Source organism: Heteronotia binoei, chromosome 18, assembly GCF_032191835.1.
Source record: "Heteronotia binoei isolate CCM8104 ecotype False Entrance Well chromosome 18, APGP_CSIRO_Hbin_v1, whole genome shotgun sequence".
Lineage (NCBI taxonomy): Eukaryota > Metazoa > Chordata > Lepidosauria > Squamata > Gekkonidae > Heteronotia > Heteronotia binoei.
This window is the reverse complement of record NC_083240.1, coordinates 21,757,243-21,778,197: the sequence shown is the minus strand read 5'-3', so window position 1 is coordinate 21,778,197 and position 20,955 is coordinate 21,757,243. Positions and strand designations below refer to the sequence as shown.

The 20,955-nt window shown below is 49.4% G+C and overlaps 1 protein-coding gene across 1 annotated transcript; it reads left to right on the top strand.

Moving 5' to 3' along the window:
• The first annotated feature begins 7,325 nt into the window (after window positions 1–7,325).
• Window positions 7,326–20,440, top strand: KLHL21 (kelch like family member 21). The gene is made up of 4 exons (XM_060259212.1): window positions 7,326–8,391; window positions 9,314–9,719; window positions 14,937–15,009; window positions 17,503–20,440. The coding sequence occupies exons 1-4, from the start codon at window positions 7,383–7,385 to the stop codon at window positions 17,794–17,796; spliced, it is 1,782 nt and encodes a 593-aa protein (XP_060115195.1). The 5' UTR covers window positions 7,326–7,382; the 3' UTR covers window positions 17,797–20,440.
• The last annotated feature ends 515 nt before the right edge of the window (window positions 20,441–20,955 follow it).

The following is a 20,955-nucleotide window of genomic DNA, read 5'->3' as shown; positions in this document are numbered from 1 at the left end:
AGGACCGGGATCATCACTATCCCCTTATCCAGGATACAGAAAAGAGAATCTCACAAGTTTGTAATTTTTTCTTACAACACAATGATATCCTCTTCCCCTTTGCCAATATACCAACGTTAGTGTTAGGGGAGTTTCCCAAGTTCTAATATAACCTCCTTTTTTCCATTCCCAGATAGATCTCAGGAAAAGAGAGAACTTGGAAAATTCCCCTAACAATTAGCGTAATATCTCATGCTAGCAGGTGGAACTACTATCTTAGAACATCGGACAAGCATGAAAGGAGCCCACCTGGTCGCTAAGGGAGAATGAGCTCCTTTTTTGTGACATTTCAGCTCTGCTCTTTAGTGTTCAGACCTGGATGGCCAAGGCTAGCCCAATCTCATCCATTCTCATAATCTAAGCAGGGTCAGCCATGTTTAGTACTTGGATGGGAGACTACCAAGGGAAGCCATAGTAGCTACACAGAGGCACAGGCAAACCACCTTTTGTTGCTTTGAAAACCCTATGTCAGGGTTGGCCAACGGTAGCTCTCCAGATGTTTTTGCCTACAACTCCCATCAGCCCCAGCCATCGGCCATGCTGGCTGGGGCTGATGGGAGTTGTAGGCAAAAACATCTGGAGAGCTGTTGGCCACCCCTGCCCTATATGTTTGTTGCTATAATTCCACCGTGACTTGATGGCACTTTCCACTTCTGTTTCTTGACAGTGCTGGGACCTCCCCTTCTGTCATAAACAGTGGCACAGATTTTTATATGCTTGAGAATCTCACTTTGGAATTTGGTTTTTGCAGGACAAGTTCCATTTCCACTCAAACACAGTTGTGGCTTGTGAATCTGGGTCCCCATACTTCTTTCCCTGATCGGAAGTTCTTGCCATTTTCATAGTTTGTATCCTGGTAAGCAGTGAGTGGCTCAGAGTGTTAAAGCTGCAGTACTGCAGTCCTAAGCTCTGCTTACGACCTGAGTTCGATCCCCGGTGGAAGCTGGGTTCAGGTAGCCAGCTTGAGGTTGACTCAACCTTCCATCCTTCCGAGGTGTGTAAAATGAGTACCCAGCTTGCTTGGGGGGAAAGTGTAGATGACTGGGAAAGGCAGTGGCAAACCACCCCGTAAAAAGTCTGCCGTGAAAACGTTGTGAATCAACGTCACCCCAGAGTCAGAAACGACTAGTGCTTGCACAGGGGACCTTTCCTTTCCTAAGCAGTGATTACTGGAGACAGGTGGGGCTTTTTATGAGGTGTATTTGTTTACATGCATCCAATTTTAGCTGGGGGGGAGCCTGTACTCCCCAGGAACAATACAGCTCATTCTCCCAGCAACACAGCAGGGGGCTGAATGGAGCATAAACAAAGATGGAAGGTAGTCTTGCTAAATAATGCAGTTTTAATCCACTTCAGTGACTGTCTGCGAGTGGCTTTTGTCATTCCACACAGTAAAATCCAGTTGCAAAGTGCTTTAAAAGTGGGTTGAAAGTGCTGGCTCAGAACTTAATCTCAAAAGTGGAGCCTAGAGTTCTGGAATCACAACAGATATCCAGATACAAATATCAGTTCACTTGGAGGAAAAGGAGAGAAGACTATAAGGCATCCTACCTCTGATGAACTCAATCCCAGAACTCTACCCTCTCCAGGCTCTGCCCCAAATCTCCAGGAATTCCAAAGCCAGAGCTTGCTGAACTCTCGGGGAGGGGATGTGGCAGAACATGTGATTTCCATGGAGAAAGACCCCAGTTCAATGACTAGGGTCTCTGGTTAAAGGAACTCCAGTCTTGGGAAGAACTTTGCTGAAAATGTTGGCTTGCAGTAGCTGTCCTGAGTGGATGAGTGATTTATTTCATGTATACCTTACATTTCTTCCTAACGGACTCAACATGGCTTGTAACATTCTTACCGTCTCCTGTTTTATCCTCCCAACAGTCCTGCAATATAGGTTAGGCTGAGAGCATGTAACTGGCCCAAGGTCACCCAGTGAGCTTCCATGGGGATTCAAACTTGGGTCTCCAAGATCTTAGTCCAACTCCTAAGCAGTACACCATGCTGGCTGTTATATAAGGCAGTTTTGTATGTTCAGTGTAAAAAATTCCAGGATTGCAGACTTGTTAGGTATTTAGATTTACTTGCTTTTCTCTCCAGGGGAAACCCAAAGCTGTCTATGACATGATTTCCCCTGCCTTCCCCCAACAGCTCTGTGAGGTGGGTTAAGCTGAGAGTGCATGACCTGCCCTAGTCACCCAGCCATCTTCCATGGCAGAGTGGGGATTCAAATCTGTGCCTCCCAATTCTAGTCTGACACTCTGGTATAGTGGTTAAGTGTGCAGACTCTTATCTGGGAGAACCGGGTTTGATTCCCCACTCCTCCACTTGCATCTGCTAGCATGGCCTTGGGTCAGCCATAGCTCTGGCAGAGGTTGTCCTTGAAAGGGCAGCTGCTGTGAGAGCCCTCTCCAGCCCCACCCACCTCACAGGGTGTCTGTTGTGGGGGAGGAAGGTAAAGGAGATTGTGATCTGCTCTGAGACTCTTCGGAGTAGAGGGCAGGATATAAATCCAATATCATCTTCTTCTAAGTATTGTCCCCTAAAGTATAGGGCTATGTTTGCTGTACATTAACACTTGAATGTGCCCTGGTATCTTAAGGCACCTACAGTTGTCCATCAAAAGGGCACCATGTTCCCAGACCAGTTATCCAGTTACAATTCTCTCATTCTACTAATCCAGAGAACTACAGTGAATGTTGCATATGATAAGCATTAGACAGGTGGCTTCCTCCAAGTCCCACATTTGGTAAGACACACCGCTGTTACGTTACACCCCTGGTCAGACTCAGTGTCTTGGTTCGCTTCTCTGCCTCCAGTGGTCTTTTTCTAGAGTGTCTCATTGAATGCAGTTAGAAGTTTCGAATACATCGCTGCATCTTTCACACCATCACTGCATAGCAGAGTAGCAAAGGCATAATCTTTCACTGGTGGAGTGTTGCCTATCAGGGCCGTAGGCACAGGGTGACTCCATAAGATTACAGCACCAGAAAACCTAAGTGTTGTGGCTCAACAACAACTCTGAAATCCATCTATCTTTGCTACTGGTAAGGGAATGAAGATATTTTATACTGGATTAGACTGTCCCTTAAGGTCAGTACTATCACTTTTACCTGGATAATCCAAGCAAGCCTGATCTCAGATCTCATAAATTAGGCAGGGTTGACTGGCAAGTACTTGAATGGGAGACCTCCTTGGAATACCAGCAGTCAGAGGACAGGGGCAGGCTTTATTCAGCCACCTCTCTGAATATCCTCAGGGCTCCCAGTAGGGGATCAGTCACAAGAGGTCGTCATGACTTCCAGGTGCACACACAGACTCACATATAGACATACACACATGCACATAAAAATACACCCAAAAGGTTAGTATTATCTATTCAGACTGGCAGTGGTTTTCCAGGATCTCAAACGAAGGTCTTTCATATCATCGACTATCTGATCTGTTCTCTGAGCAATGCCCAGCTGTTTTGTGGCACCACAAGAGGAGTGATTGTTCTTAAGACAAGCTGCCATGAAAGGGAAATCTTTTTGTTAAAACAATGTTAACAAAGTAGCAAGTCAGATTTTGAATAGTGGAACTGAGGGGAGCTTGAAGGGTTAAGCCTCCTCTGTCCTTCCTGCATTAGCCAAGGTAAACTGAGGCCTGCAAGAACAAGACAGTGATCTTCATTTTCATTTGTTTGAGCTGCAAGTGTCGCCAAATCCCACACAGCCCAAACCCTGCAACTCATAAGGCAAGAATGGCCTGGTGCTGTTATAGGCTGATGCCTGGAGATGCTGTACATTCACAATGCAGCTCGTTTAGTTCCAGTGATAACTGATTCTGACCTGTGCAACTGTTTTGACTTGTGCACTCCCAGAGCAGATGTTTCTTCACTCTTGCAGTTGCCAAAGCAGCTAAGAACTGCTTTCTTGAGCAAACGTTTCTTGATAGTGCAGACAGTGTGAGTTATGGATTGAAAAGGAGCTGGTGGGGTGCTGGTCTAAAAAGAGCATAAGAACATAAGAGAAGCCATGTTGGATCAGGCCAACAGCCCATCCAGTCCAACAGTCTGCCACACAGTGACCAAAACCCAGGTAACATCAGGAGGTCCACTAGCTGAGCCAGAACTCCAGCCTTCCCACTGTTGCCTCCCAAGCACCAAGAATACAGAGCATCACTGCCCCAGACATAGTGTTCCATCTATACCTTGTGCCTAATAGCCACTGATAGAGCTCTGCTCAATGTTTCTCTAGTCCCCTCTTGAAACTGTCTATACTTGTAAGCAGGGCCAGCCCTAGATCATCTGCCCCCCTAGGCAAGGCTATCTTCTGGCGCTCCCTCCTGCACTGAGCGCGTCACAAAGTCACATGGGAGGCGCCCAATTCAGAGCCCACCCCCCCGAAAGCCAGCGCCTTAAGTGATCACCTAGTCTGCCTAGTGACAGGGCCAGCCCTGCCTGTAAGCAGTTTATTAAGTTTTGCCTCCCTGTGTTCTGTTCAGGGCCCTGCGTAGTAGCCATCTCAGCCAAGCCAACAACTTTGAAACTTGGGAGTGCTGGAAGCCTTTCCAGCTTGGCTGACTTTCCTTGTGCTCCTTACATAAGCAGCTGACATGGTATGTGCTGATCAGCAGTTACAGCCTGGCGGGAAAGTCACTCCCTTCCAGGGAGGAGGGACAGGCTTGTTTTGCAGAAAACACTGGCGGCTCCTCCTGGAGAGCTTAGGCAGAGTGGCTGGGGAAGAAATGGAGGCTGCACTACTGTGTACGTCCCTCGAAAGATCCATTAAGCCTTCCTAAGGACCAAAGGAAGGGGTTGAGGACAACCGAAAGAAAAAATGTCCTGTTCCTTTCTTAGAGGCTTAACCTTAGGTATGCCCCATGGGTGAATTTGCTCCCAATAATTTTTGAGGGGGGGGGGGGGGGACTTGAGTTCGATCCTGGCGGAAGCTGGGTTCAGGTAACCAGCTCAAAGTTGACTCAGCCTCCCATCCTTCCGAGGTCGGTAAAATGAGTACCCAGCTTGCTGGGGATAAAGTGCAATAAGTGGGTAGTCGTGTTAGTCTGTCCGTAACAGCGGAAAAGAGCAAGAGTGCAGTAGCACCTTAAAGACTACCGACATTTGTGGCAGGGAATGAGCTTTAGTGAGTCACTGCTCTGAATGAAGAAGTGAGCAGTGCCTCTCGAAAGCTCATGCCCTACCACAAATGCTGTTCATCTTTAAGGTGCTACTACTCACTGCAGAGAGAGATATTAGAAAACTGTCCCAAGATACAAAACCATTAAATTGCTGGTTTTCGATATTTCCTATAAAATGCGTGGGAGTTTGTTAGTTGTTCAGTATTTTATTTTATTTTTTATTGTATTGGATTTATATCCTGCCCTTCCTGTAACGGGCTCAGGGAGCAGCTAACAATCAATAAAACACAACATAGAATATAAAATATAAACGATCAAAAAGTACTATATCATAAAATAACAAAAATTACACAAGGATCTTATCATATGACAGTCAAGATATTGTTACAGTAATGTACATTCTACATACAGAAGCATACATTCTACAGTAGTTACATAGTTTTAGTCTAAAGTCTAAATAACAACAATAACAATAATTGTAAAGGAACCATATTGGTGGTGGTAGGGATACCAATCTCCAGGAAGGGCCTAGAGAGTTCCTGGAATTACAACTGACCTCCAGATGACAGAGAGCATTTGCCCTGGAGAAAAAGGCTGCTTCAGAGAGTGAACTCCGTGGCATTATACTCTGCAAGGTTCCCAAATTGCCAGGAATTTCCCAGCCCAGTGCTGGCAATCCAAGGTGTGAGTTATTCAATATGCCAAACCTCTCAGTGAAGCTTACATTTGAGTCAACAGCAGTAGGCTATCCATGTGCTGCACCCTATCCTCCTTGATGGGCAAGCATCTTTCAAATCTATGAGGTTCCTCCGCCACTTGTTTTTCCCAACTATACAGGCCTGGCTGTAGCAATCGCCTCCCTAGATGACAAGAGGTGTGTTCACACTACACTGGGTGTTTGCTATTCGTACACAGTAAAAATCCAGCTGCAAAACACATTCTTTAAATCAGGGGTGTCAAACATACAGCCTGAGAGCCACATCAAGCTCCTGGAGGGCTCCTATCCGCCCCCCACCCCAGCAACTGGCTCTTGTCTGCTTCCTTCTCCCTCTCTCTTGCTTCCTTTTGCACCTCAGCTTGCTTTGCAAGGCTTGCTCAATTGCCCAGGGGCTACAGAACAAAACCTTGACTTTCTCTATTGGTTGGGGCTCCTCCCCCTCCAAGTCCCCTGGGGAGGGAGGGAAAGAGCCAGTTTCCTTTGCCCAATTCCCTGAGGAACAAGGGAGAAATACAAAGAAAGCACTTTTAAGACCAATAAATGCTAATGTTTTAAGCATGTTTTAATTTTTTAAAAAACCAAACTTTAGCTGTGTTTGTCTGAGTTCTTTAAAAAGTTTATATCTCTGCTACCTAATCTTAAGTGGGTACACACATGACCCTGGCCAACATGGCCTGGCACAACAAGGTCTCATTTAGGTAAGATGTGGCCCTCGTAACAAATGAGTTCGACACTCCTGATTTAAAGTGTGAATGCACCCAGAGAGTGAAGTGGGGCACATTGGAACGAGGGAACAGCAGAACTTTTTTGTAGCAGGAACTCCTTTGCATATTAGGCCACACACCCTTGATGTAGCCAATCCTCCTGGAGCTTACAGTAAGCCCTGGAACATTGGCTACATCAGGGGTGAGTGGCCTAATATGCAAAGGAGTTCCTGCTACAAAAAAAGCCCTGGGAAACAGGAAGTGTGAGCCAGCTAAGCTCTTAATAGGGCTACTCCGAGGAGACACCAAGGCTCTTCTGTAAGCAAGTCCCAGGCCTTGTTTGGGCTGTCCAGTCTCGGTTGGGTATTCGGGAAGACGGTGGGGTTTGGGGAGTGATCTCAGCGGGGTATAATGCCAGAGTCTACCTTTACAAAGCAGCCATTTTCTCCAGGAAAGCCGATCTGAGTAGTCCGGACATCGTTTGTAATTCCAGGAGATCTTTAGCCCCCACCTGGACTCCAGGTGCTGGAAGTTAGTTTGTGAGGCGAGGTGCGTGTTTTCGCCTGGCTGGCTCGAAAGGCGTTCCAAGCAGGGGGCTTCGAGCCGGCGCCCCGGAGCCAGCCCCCCTCTCGGGCAGCTTTGCCCTCCCTCCCGCCAGCCAGTCAGCAAGCAAGCGAGCCGATCTGGCGGCCGCCCGCCGGCCCGTCCTCTCTGGAGGGAGGAGCCGGTCAAGGGGCGGCCGGGCGCCTGCGGGGAGGCGGCGGCGGGCGGCGCGTCTTTGTGTGCCTGCGCGTCTGGCGGCGCAGAGGATGGAGACGGCGACAGAGGCGGCGCACGGGACTGCGCTCCTGCGGGGCCTGGCCGCCTTGCGGGCGGAGCGGTGCCTGCTGGACGTGACGCTGGTGGCGGGCAGCGGGCGGGAGTTCGGGGCCCACCGGGCCGTGCTGGCGGCGGCCTCGGGCTACTTCCGCGCCATGTTCGGCGGGGCCCTGCGGGAGGCGCGGGCGGAGCGAGTGCGGCTGCACGGCGTGGAGCCTGAGTGCCTGGCGTTGCTGCTCGACTTCGCCTACACTGGCCGCGTGGCGCGCCTGGGCCCGGAGCTGGCCGAGCGCCTCCTGCGCGCCGCCGACCTGCTCCAGTTCCCGGCCGTCAAGGAGGCGTGCGGCGCCTGGCTGGCGGCGCGCCTGGAGCCGGCCACGGCGCTGGAAATGCAAGATTTCGCCGAGACCTTCGCGTGCGCGCCGCTCGCCGCCGCCGCCCACCGCTGCGTCTTGCGCCACGCCGCCGCCGGCTCCGACGGGCTGGGCGCGCAGCTGGAGCGGCTGCCGCTGGCCCGCCTCGTCTCCTACCTGCGCGACGACGCGCTGCGCGTGCCCAAGGAAGAGGCCGCCTTCGCCCTGGCCTTGCGCTGGGTGCGCGCCGAGCCGGCCGCGCGCGCCGCGCTCCTCCCGCAGCTGTTGGCCCACGTCCGCCTGCCCTTCGTGCGCCGCTTCTATCTGCTGGCCCACGTGGAGGGCGAGCCGCTGGTGGCGCGCTCGGCCGCCTGCCTCCGCCTCGTGGCCGAGGCGCGCCTCTTCCAGGCCGCACGCCTCGACCGGCACGACTTCGGGCCCTGCGCGCGCCTCCGCCCGCGCCCCTCCACCGGCCTGGCCGAGATCCTGGTGGTGGTGGGCGGCTGCGACCGGGACTGCGACGAGCTCGTCACCGTCGACTGCTTCAACCCGCGCACTGGCCACTGGCGCTACCTGGCCGAGTTCCCCGACCACCTGGGCGGCGGCTACAGCCTGGCTGCCCTCGGCAACGACATCTACGTCTCCGGTAATCCGGGAGAGGAAGGGAGGCGGGTGGGGTGGCTTCCTTTCCCGGGGTGCTGTGCCTACCCAGTCCTCGGATGGATCGATCCCGGCTGGAGCTTCCCCTCCTTGGAGTTCCTCTGGGTTGGGCAGGCGGGGTGCCCAAAGGTGCTTGTGGGTTTCCTTGCCGAGTAGGTATTATATCAGTCTTCAGCAGTATCATCTTTATTTCGATGAAAGCCCCGCGAGCTTCAGTGGGACTGATTTCTTAAGTCTGGGGCTGGGCTGGCGTTTAGGAGGGCAGCGGTGGGGAGGGGAGGGAGGGAAGGGGGGGTCCCTGACACCAAACACAACTTAAAGCTGGGGACTTTTGCCATCCCTGGCAGAGAAAACGAGCATACATCATTTGGTGTTTTCGTTGGCACAAGCTGGAAGGATGCTCAGGTTCCTGAGGAAGGGACTGTATTAACAGACTTCCAAGCCAAGCCCTGGTATTTTTCCTCATAGGCTGCTTTCATGCAGAACTGTGTGCTTTTTTCTGCGATAATGTTAAAACTTTAGTGTCCTAGGGAAGTACCCTTATATGGATATAGCCTAGGCTAGCCCAACCTCATCAGATCTCAAAAGTTCAGCAGGGTCAGCCCTGGCTAGTATTTGAATGGGAGACGAGTACCAGGTTTGTTACACAGGGGCAGGCAGTGAAAAACCACTCCTAAATGTTTGACAGCACACACATACCATAGGGAATGGCTTTCATCGAAATAAAGACGATACTGCTGAAGACTGATATAATACCTACTGTTTACTAGTGGCACACTTTGTCTAAGATGCCTGCTGTTATGCTTCCTTTACTGTGTCTGCTTCTGTGCATGGTCAGTGGCCCACATTGCCTTGTGGCTGTATCTGGGAAAAGCCTTACCTGGGGGATGTTGTGCTGTTTCCCTTAGGAGGATCTGATGGCTCCAGACTCTACGACTGTGTCTGGCGATACAATTCCAGTGTGAATGAGTGGACGGAGGTGTCCCCAATGTTAAAAGCCCGCGAGTACCATAGCTCGGTGGTCTTGGATGGACTTCTCTATGTCGTGGCTTCGGACAGCACAGAACGCTACGACCACTCGCTGGATGCCTGGGAGGCGATGCAACCCATGCTCTACCCCATGGACAACTGTTCCACCACAGCCTGCCGTGGCAAGCTCTATGCCATAGGTTCGTTGGCTGGCAAAGAGTCCATGGTTATGCAGTGCTACGACCCGGAGACGGACCTGTGGTCTCTTGTCAACTGCGGGCAGGTGCCCCCTTGGTCATTCGCCCCCAAAACGGTCACTCTCAGCGGGCTGATGTATTTTGTAAGGTAAGTTCTGCTGGTGTTGCTTAGGGTTGATGACACAGAATCTGGGCTTGTTTGGGGGTTTGGAGAAAAAGCGAAATGTCCCTCTTGGGCCACTGAACTTATTAATGCTGAACAGATGTGGGGAGGCAGGTAAAGCTCTTTGTGTGGGTTAGAAGTTAAGATTTGGATCTCACAGTATGTGCTCGGTGTAAACACATGGCTCTCTTGCCTTGCTCTCTTACTCCAGTTACATGTCCTCCGTGAAACATTTTTTTTTGGGGGGGGGGGGGCTGAAGTGAAAGCAGGGTTTCAGGAAAAATCACTTCTCCTTGTTCTGTAAACAGAAATGGATGTTAGGATCCAAGCCTGAAATGCTGAAGGTGTTTGTGTGGGTGTCGTAATTGGCATGATCGAGGAAAACTGTTCCTTTTTTTAGAAAGGGTTTATGATGCAGAAGGAAAGCAGCTGAGAAGCAGAGGTTGACGGACTCCCTTTGAGGAACAGCAGTGTTTCTCAGAACTGCTTTGAAGCAACAGATTTCCTCTTCTAAAAATAGCATTTGCCTTAAAAAAAATAGCATTTGCCACCTAGGGAGGGAAGGAACTCAGTCAAAACAAGATGCGGTCTGTGGAGACTGGTGATCTCTCCCCCACTGTGTGGGCAAATGTTTTTTGGAAAGGTCAGGATCACATGGTCTTGATTCACTTAAGAAAAATATCCCTCTGGCTTGGGAGGGGGGTGGGTGGGCAGGAGCTCTTTCCTGTCTCCATGGAATAAGGCAGGCTTTCAAGCTGCCTTGCACTGAATTGCACCTTCGGTCCATTAGAGTTGCTATTGTCTACTCAGACTGGCAGCAGCTCTCCAAGGTCTTAATCAGAGATCTTTTGCATTGTCTGTGATCAGACCTTAGCTGGAGATTGAACCAGGGACCTTTTACATGCCAAGCAGATGCCGCACCACTGAGCATCTACCACAGAGCCAGTTTGGTGTAGTGGTTAAGTGTGCGGACTCTTATCTGGGAGAACTGGGTTGGATTCCCCACTCCTCCGCTTGCACCTGCTGGAATGGTCTTGGGTCAGCCATAGCTATTGTCTTTGAAAGGGCAGCTTCTGGGAGAGCCCTCTCAGCCCCATCCACCTCACAGGGTGTCCTTTGTGGGGGAGGAAGGTAAAGCAGATTGTGAGCCACTCAGAGATTTGGAGTGAAGGGCAGGATATAAATCCATCATCTTCTTCTTCCTTCTTCACATCATAGCTGCACACTCACTTCTAGCTGGCGATGAATGCATGAAGCTGCCTTATACTGAATCAGACCACGGGACCGTCATATCCAGTGTTGTCTACTCAGATTGGCAACGACTCTCCAGGGTGCCAGGTGGAGGTCCTTTCACATCACCTCCTATCTGATCCTTTAAACTAGAGGTGGTGGGGATTGAACCTGGGACCTTCTTAATGCCAAGCAGCTGCTCTACTACTGAGCCAGGGCTGTGTACGCCCTGAAGGCCTTCTTTGCCAGACAAAGAGTGAGGGCTTGTGAAGGGCCCAGAGCTGCAGCTGGTTTGTTCTCTGCAAAGCTTTCTGCAAAAGGGCTGTTGACCTCACAGTCCTCCCTTGAACAAGGGGCGGGTCAGATTCTTGTTATCTGAATGGAAGGCCTGCGCGGACCCTTGAGTCCTTCAGCAGGGGACAGGCCGGGCATGTGACTAACCAAGGATTGAAAATAGCACATCGGACTTTATGTTCCCCGTTGACTTTGAAAAGAAGGGTGTCAAGTGTAACTTCTAGTTGGGGGTTTGGGCTCGTCCTGAACGAGTATAGCAGCTTATTAATGACTGGTACTGGGACAGCTGATGGTACTGTTTTTTTCCAGGAATTCTGATAACCAAGTTGGAATAATTCAGGTAGTGATAAATGTCATGTGCCTTGTTCATATAGGCGTTTGTGAACAAGACTGCTTGCATGTGGGCTACTGCCTTATTATTGAAATGGATAATAATGTAATAATACAAAACGGATGCTACTATTTCTTTTGTGCTTTGGAGGGTTCATGATGTACCTCTGTAATCTTTACAACAGCCCTGGATGGTAGGCCAGGGTAAGTATTTTCAGATTTCAGACAGGGGTGTCAGCTTGTGGCTGGAAGACCTGAAATGGGTGGGGCGTTCCTCATTCAGAACTCCATCCCCTGGCTTAGGAAGCACTGCCCTTGTATTCCACAAGACACTGTTATGTTCCTTGCACTGTCAGTGTCCACCTCTTCCTTGCAAAGAAGGAATGGACCCCTCTCAGCAGAACTTAACTGGAGGCAGGAAAATAACCCCCTGTGTGTGTTGATTCTTGCATGTGCTCCTTTCTTGGCACAGAGGAATGCTTTTGAGGCAGGAGGTATCCCCCCACCACTGTCTGGTTCTCATCCTGTTAGCTCAAGACTGGCAGCGCAATCCTAAATAGAGTTGCGCCCTTCTTAAGCTCCCTGATGTCGATAGACTTGGAGCGGTGTAACTCTGCTTCGGATTGTGCTGTGGGAGACTGTCGTTCGAGCGACTCGCGCAGGATTTCCCCAACAGGCATGTAATGGGAAGCGTGGGATTCCTGCCACTCAGATGCCTTTCAACATGTGCTTTCTCTGCATTCCCCACTCCTACTGAAATTAGAGGTGGTTCAGCTGCAGGGCGGTGACTTTGTCTCCTGTCTGCAATTGCAGGACAGATTTCCAGCATGGCAGGTGCTGGATCCCTGCGGAGCAGGACATGAGCAAATATTTCAAATTCCTAACTGGGCCTGGAAAAACAAAGGCAGTGCTTGGAGCTCCAGGGCAGCTGCTGCCGGAGATGTTCCCAGGCCAACTTCTGAGATACTTTGCTTTTTCTGAAGCCCAGCATTTCGGCTACTCTTGCTTTTCCTGTCTCCGTTATGAAGCATTGTTTTTAACCCAAGTTTTCCTTTAGGGGAAAGCTGGGTTTCATTTTAGCCAGTTTACTCTCTGGAAGGTTTGCCTGTAAGAAAGAAGTGAAATTCGCAAGTAAGATAAGTGCTTGTGGCTGCAGGTTGTTGCCGAGGGGGGGGGGGGGGGCGGTTGTTTGCAGATGGGAACAAGGAGTGCAAAGTTGCTCCTTGACCCTTCTGCATGTTGGCTTCTACTTTGCTGGGTTTCTGTGCCACAGTTCAGGACAGGCAAAGGGCACTTTTTTCTCACCAGCTTCCTGTTTCATCAACAAAGCAAGGAAAACAAGCCTCTTACAACCAGAGCGCTGCTCTAATTTATTTAACCTATTCAGATGCCCACAATTCATCTAGGGCAGGCTCTTCCTCTCTGGCCTATCTGCTTTTTTGTACATTTTTATTCAGCTCTTCCTCCAGGGAGTTCAAGGTGGCACAACATTCCTCTCACCTTCTCCCTGTTATCCTCACAACAACCCTGTAAGAGCAGGTTAGGCTGAGAGAGTGACTGGCCCAAGGTCACCCAGTGAGCTTCCATGGCAGAGTGGAAATCTGAACCTGGATCCTAGGCCCATGCTTTAGCCACTAGATCAGTGGTGGCCAAACTTGCTTAATGTAAGAGCCACAAAGAATAAATATCAGATGTTTCAGAGCCGCAAGACATGAATGTCAAATGTTTGAGAGCCGTGAGGAAGGAAGAAGACTGCAGATTTATACCCCGCCCTTCTCTCGGAATCAGAATCTCAGAGCGGCTCACAATCTCCTGTATCTTCTCCCCCCACAACAGACACCCTGTGAGGTGGGTGGGGCTGAGAGAGCACGTGCAACAGCTGCCCTTTCAAGGACAACTCCTGCAAGAGCTACGGCTAACCTAAGGCCATTCCAGCAGCTGCATGTGGAGGAGTGGGGAATCAAACCTGGTTCTCCTAGATAAGAGTCCACATACTTAACCCCTACACCAAACTGGAAGGAAGGAAGGCAAATAGATGGGAAGGAGAGGTGGAAAGAAAGCAACTATAACTGTAAATGCCTTCTCCAAGCTACTGACTGATTTGGCTTGGAAAAGTGATTTAAAGAGAGAAGTGCCTTCTCTGAGCCAGCCAATGGGACAGTGGGGGCTTCAAGAGCCACACAATATGTGTGAAAGAGCTACATGTGGCTCCCAAGCCATAGTTTGGCCACCTCTGCACTAGCCCATGCCGGGTCTCATAATTTCCTCCTGGCTAAAACACACTAAATAGAAACCAGTGGTGATAATGTACTTGCAGAGAGCAGGCAACCTGGCTTCCTCAAAGGGAGCTTGTGAAGCTACACAGAAGAAAGCCGCAAAACTTTTTGAAAGATTCTGCCCACCTTGGTTTATGTTAGATCAAGATAGGTGGCCGCGTTAGTCTGTCTGTAGCAGGAGGAAGGCGCAAGAGTCCAGTAGCACCTTAAGAATCAACAGAATTGGTGGTAGGGGAGGAGCTTTCGTGAGCCACTGCTTGCTTCTTCCTCACTTTGTTTTTGATTGTGGGGAAGATGTGTATTTGCTACCAGTGCCACAGTTGCTATCAGTCTGTGCCTGTCTAAAACATAGGTGCTGGCGATGCATTAATCACCACTATGGTTTTGGAAGCTTAAGGAATTTTGGGAAGAAAGAATCGCCCCTTAGAGAGCTAGCATCGGGTAGTGACCAGAGTTCTGGACTAGGATCTGAGAGACTGCATAGAAGCTCACTGGCTGATCTTGGGCCAGTCATTCTTAACTTCACCTGCTTCCTCGGGTGGTGATTGTGAGGATAAAATGGGGGGGGGGGGGTGGAGAATGCTGTTGTAAGTTGCCTTGGGACCCCATCGGGATGAGGGGGGGAGAGTGGAGTATAAATATATAATAAGTCTCCTGCAGATAATTATTACTTTGGTGGATTTTGACCTAACTGGGAGAGAAGTAGAGGTATGCACACATGATGATGGGGATGATACTGGATTTATATCCTACCCTCCACTGCAAGTCTCAGCAGCTCACAATCTCCTTTATCTTCCTCCCCCACAACAGACACCCTGTGAGGTGGGTGGGGCTGAGAGGACTCTCACAGCAGCTGCCCTTTCAAGGACAACTCCTGCGAGAGCTATGGCTGACCCAAGGCCATTCTAGCAGCTGCAGGTGGAGGAGTGGGGAATCAAAACCGGTTCTGCCAGATAAGAGTATGCACACTTAACCACTATACCAAACTGGGAATGTCTTTGGTCTTGTTCACATGATGGGATACTCTTTGGTCTCTTCCATAGCCTCTTTTTTCCTTTGTTTCCATCTACAGAGATGACTCTGCTGAAGTTGATGTGTACAACCCGGCGAAGAATGAATGGGACAAAATCCCTTCAATGCTCCAGGTAGGTTTGTTTCTGATCCTCTCTTTTTTAAAAAGGTGTTTTTTTTAAGACACACACATACAAAACCAGAGGAATCCAGGTCTTCACTTTGTTTCAGACTTGAGACAGAAATTTATAGTAATTGGGAAAGGAGAAGGGATCTTAATTGTAGTATTGCTTTGTGCTGTGTTGGAGATTCAAAAATTATTTGTTTGATAGGTCTGTGGATGGTAAGGGTTCTTGTCACTAGAGGTAGCGAATGCCTTGGTGCACAAAATCTACAGCAAGTAACATGCAATCAGAACTGTATGTAGATCTACGATGACAAGGTCATGGTTGCTCACTGAATAGTGTGTTGTGGAGGTGGCTGCCATTGCCTTTTACCAGCTTAAGCAGGTTTGCCAGCTCTCTGCATTCCCAGAAGAAGCAGACTTCGCCACTTTCAAGACAAGCCCTGGTAACATCCACCTTGGACTACTGTAACATGTTCTTCCTGGGTTTGCCTTTGAAGATTAGTCTCTCTTGTCTTTTTAGACTAGCTGTGGCTGTCCAGGGTTTCAGGTGGAGGAGGTCTTTCATGTCATCTAATATCTGATCTTAACCAGGGATGCTGGGGATTGAACCTGGGACCTTCTGCATTCAAAGCAGATGCTTTCCCACTGAGCCATGGCTGTTTCACTCTTAATTGACGAGCTGGCCTGGTTATATCCTGAGGTCTTCTGTGGTAGTGCTCTGCTTCATTGCTGCAGGGCAGTTTTGAACAGATTCTAACTACTAGGTTTGATAGTGATAGATTTTAGTACTGTATCCATTTACTGTGGCTAGATATTTTATTTTATTATGCATATTGGTCTTTATGACTTTAAGACCCCTGACTTATTATTTTTGAACAGTGAGGTGGGATATAAGTTCTGTAAAAGCTGATGATGAATTGTGCAAATTAAAAAGCCTCACGGCAAGCGTTCCCTCTAAGCTGAGTTAATGTGAGCTAGCTTAACAGTTTGTTAGCCTCCGGCTCACGCATTTTTGTCTCAACTCAGGAAAAATAGCCCCAGAACAAACTAATTTATGCAGTAACTCACAAGATTCTGCAGCTTAGAGGAAGTATTGCTCATGGTGCCTAATTGCTCCAGGTAGCCTCTGTTTAGCACATCAGCACATGTGGGAGTGTGAATCAGTAAAGATAATTGCACTAATCCAGTAGGTCTGAGTCAGTGACTGCATGACACTTCACAGTGGCCTCTGTTTACATGGTCACACTGAAAAACAGTTGAGCTGTTGCATCCAGAGGTGTTTGGTTACATTCTTAAGGCCTCGTTGTGAAGAACAGCCTAGGGAAACTAACATTAGGCTTGGAATTGACAGACAGCACTTGCATCCCACACTTACATTTAAGGAGCTGCCTTTTCCCAACTTCCCTTTCATGGTTCCAGTCCGTCTCTTCTGTTGTTGGCAGCTGTGATTGAATCCATAGGATAGCCATTGTGTGGGATTTATGAGCAAATTTAACATGAAAGTAGGGGACATGGTCAGAAACTTCCAGTATGGAATAGTGGTTAGACTCAGTTCTGAGACCCAGGCTTGAATCCCTGCTCTGCTATAGAAACTTGTTGAGTGACCTTGGGCCAGTCACTCTTATGGTCAAGCCCATTCCCAGGGATGGGAGGGAAGGCAGCATGGTATAGCTCAATCTTGTTGGATCTCTAAGCAGGGCGGATCCTTGGATGGGAGACCACCAAGGAAGACTCTGCAGAGGAAGGCAATGAAAAACCAGCTCTGCTTCTCACTTGCCTTGAAAGCCTCTTGCTGGAGTTCCCATAAGTTGGTTGCAACTTGACTGAGCGTACATACAGTGGTCAGATTGTTTGTCCAACCTGGATGGACCAGGCTAGCCTGATCTTATCAGATCTCAGAAGCTAAGCAGGGATGGCCCTGGTTGATACTTTGATGGGAGGTCATCGTTTAAGTCCAAGGTTGCTACGCAGAGGCAGACAAAGGCAAACCACCTCTGCTTCTTACTTGCCTTAAAAGCCTCTTGCTGGGTTCATCAGTAAGTCAGCTGTGACTTGATGGCACTTAATTACATGCTTACATGCCCTGCAGCATAAAATGGAGGGGGCAGGATAATGGCTCAGAGCCTCTACTTGGCAGGCAGAAGGTCCCAGGTTCAATTCTCAGGATTTCCGGTTAAAAAGGACCAGGTAATAGGTGAAATGAAAGACCTCTGCCTGAGATTCTGGAAAGCTGCCGCCATTCTGGGTAGTCAGCACTGACCTTGACAGACCGACAGTCTGATTCAGTATCAGGTAGCATCATGTGTTCATGTGATGTTACAAGTGGCTAAGTATCTAAACAGAGGAGTTTTCTTCTTCGACGTCTTGGTGGCAGAGAGGACTTGAAAACTGGGCTTGCTATATTTAATTCATATGGAGTGTGGCTGTGGTCAATATTGCCTCCCTTCTGCATTTCCTGCATTGTTCAGGGGGTCCCTTCCAACTCTATGATTCTTTCCAGGTTCACGTTGGGGGCAGCTTAGCTGTGCTAGGCGGGAAGCTCTATGTCTCTGGCGGCTATGACAGCACCTTCGAACTTTCAGGCGTCGTCGAAGCGTACGATCCCGAAACGCGGACCTGGAGCGTGGTGGGTCAGCTGCCGGAGCCGATCTTCTGGCACAGCAGCGTCAGCATTTTCCGCCAGTTCATGCCCGAGACCCAGGAAGACGAGGAGCTCCCCCTGGACAACGCCGTCAGCCTGAGCCGTCAGCAGCAGCAGAACCTTCGCAACCAGAACCTGAATGAGCTGCACTAACGGCTGGCCGGCTTGTCTCTGGTGGCTAGGAGCCAATCTGCCACCCAGAACGGACGTCACTTCTGGGGCGGGAGGCAAGCTGGGCGTTGGAGTCTGTGACGTGCATGCTTGAAGAGGCGACCCGAATTGCCGGGCAGATGGAAAAGAGGAGCATAGGGGGCACTGAGTGTTTTCCTTGGGGATCAGCCTTCTCTTTGGCAGGGGAGGGGGCAGCAGAACAGGGGAATTCCTGGAAAGGAATCTTTTAGGGGTGGGGGAATGGTTGACTCATCACCTGGCTGGAAGCTGAGAGAGTGATGATTGGAGGAGTAGCCTTTCCAAAAGGGGTCTGATAGCTCCCCCTCCCTTGCCGAAAGCATCTCCTCCCACCAAATCCTTTACTCCTTAAGGGAAAAACAGTCTCCCTCCACAAAAGAATAGTTCAGGTAGCAGCAGGTTGGTAAGCTGCTGTTGTGCATGGGCAGCTGCAGTCTCTGCACCCCTTCTGTTTAACACCTGCCTTTGGTGGACCCCTTCCTCTCCCTGTAAGGAAGGAGTTCCAAACCCGGTTTCCTTTTTTTGGGGAGAGAACCCACAATCAGGTGCCAATGGGTGGGATAGTGCTGCTTTGGGAGATGCTGTGTCATATCTGTTTTGTTAGCTGCTCATATTGCGGGGAGGGGGGGTGGGATTGGATAGAATAACTAGAGTTGCTTCTGAAGATGAGCAAAGGAAAAATAACAGTATTCAAGTGAGTAATTTTGTTGTGCAAACAGTGTAGCTGCTATGGTGTGTGTTTGGCACAAGAGGATCCCGTGTTCCTCTAATGAACTCACAGCACCTCCTTTCAGTGTTGGTGCCTTCTATGTTTTGAGTAGAGAGAACTATTTTTTCCCCCTGTCCCTTAGGACAATATTATTGCTTCTGATGGTCTCTAAACGTTCTAGTTTTCACAGAGCAAGTTGAGCAATTGTATTTTATTTTTTTTATTTAATCGGAGCAAGCGTGTGGAACCAGAGAAGCCTCCCAGTCAGTTGTTTGGCATGTCGGCAGTGGGTGTTCCTGATGAGGTTTTTCAGTTGCTGAGTGTCAGATTCCCATTTGGAAAAGAAACAGGAGAAGGGTGGTTATCACAGATAGTCAAGGGCCTTTTCCCCCCTTCCTTCCAGTTGCTGCTGTGGAGGTCCCTAAGAAGGGACCAGTTGTTTTTTTGACTCACTGTTTGGTTCAGGGCACTTTCTCTTAGTTTTCTAAAGCCAAATGATAAGATGGAGAGAGGGGAGGATCTCCATTGGGGGGGGTGGGGCACTCTTATTTAACAGGTTTGAGGTTTTCACCAATGGTGCCTTAATGGAATGCAGCTTGAAACAAGCCTTAGCCCTGGTTCACACACGCAGGAGGAATTAAGTTGGTCAAATGCACCACTTTAGCTTCAGCAGAGGGGTCCCCATTTGACATGCCTTCTCTTGGTCGACTCCCCCCAAACAGAAAACCAGCATTTCCAGCCAAGAGAGAAAGTAGACCTTTTCTCCCTGCTGGTGCTCATTTTCTGCACAAAGAAACATTCCAGAGTCTGGAATCCTCCACCTGATGTCTGAAGCTGTGTGGTACCGTTTGACCCCCTCAGGGCTCCACTGCCTCCTCCTTCTGAATGTGTGAAACAGGCCACAGCTCCCACCCTCCACCGGCGCTGCCAAAGACGGCGGACCGACATTTTGGATCTGTGCTTTGTTCTTGGTTCTTCTCGAAGGCATCCCCTGGTGAGCTGCCATCACAGAGAGAAGCAGCAGCTATTCCTGAGCTGCGGGAAACAGCAGACTGGCCACTGGTCTGCAGAAAAAGGTTTAGCTGCTTGTGAAGCTAGAATGGGCATGGTCAGGTTGTCAGTTTGTGACCATGGAATGGCCTTGGGTTAGCCATAGCTGTCTCGGAGCTGTCCTTGAAAGGGCAGCTGCTGTGAAAGCTCTCTCAGCCCCACCCACCTCACAGGGTGTCTGTTGTGGGGGGAGAAGATAAAGGAGATTGTAAGCCGCTCTGATTCATAGAGAAGGGCAGGGTATAAATCTGCAGTTCTTCTTCATGCAAGACTCAGTGCCAGAGCATGAGGCTGTACATTGCGAGGGCATGCGTGCATGCATATTGCGAGGTGTGTTCTGCTTCAGCCTTTACTCACCTTTTTAAAAAAACACATCAACCTGTGTTTTTCTCATTCTTTCTGACTTGCGTGTTCCTTTGTGCCAAAGGAGCCGATGATCTCTGCATCCCAAGCCCTTCCTTTGCTTTAAGGGCTTGCTCAGGATGGCAGATTTTTTGCAACTCTGCGCCAGCTGTTTACAGACCTTGAGCTGCTACTGCTGCCTACATCTTGTACTGTTATTACTTAACCCATAAAGTCTCATGTGCTGGCCTATTAAGATGATACTCCCCCCCCCCCCCATGTAATGCTCACTGCTGGATCTGTAGCAGCTTGGAAGCTCTAGAACCAGATGGACAACTTTGTATTTATTTAACTTTGGGAGGTCTTGTGTTCAGCCTTTAAGTATTGTATGTAACATACCTGGTGGGGGGGCAGGGGGGAATAGAAAAAACGGTATTATATTTTGAAATTTTTTTTCCTTCAAAACTTGAAAATCTGAAGGATGAATAAAGTGTGCGTTCAGTGTAAGACTTCTGCTTCAGAACGCCATCTCCGTTTGAGAACTGCACCTGTTATCTAGCCTCTGCGTTCGGGGTTTTACAGGAATTCTGCATTACTCCTGCAATGGCTGAAACTCTCTGCCACCCCAACTTCATCAGAGTTTCAAATGAATAGGTTGGAGACAAAGTTCCCTCTAAGCTGTGGAGTCTTGTGAGCAAAAAAATCTAACTTTGTGAGCTACTGGCATGAAAGTTGTGTTACTGGATCAATTAGTTTGCTCTGGGGCCGTTTTTCCTGAGCAAAGACAAAAACCTGTAAGCCACAGGCTTAAAAACTGTGAGCTAGCTCACACTAACTCAGCTTAGAAGGAACACTGGTTGGAGAACTCACAAGCTTTACTCCTTCGTTCTACGTTCCTGGTGTTAAAGCCCCTCTTGTGTTTTTGAAGCTCGGTTCCCAGCCAGAAGCACTGGCCTTTGGTAACTTGTGGCACCTGCAGCCAAGGCTGTGGGTGCATATTGTGTGACATGACCTCAGGTGGT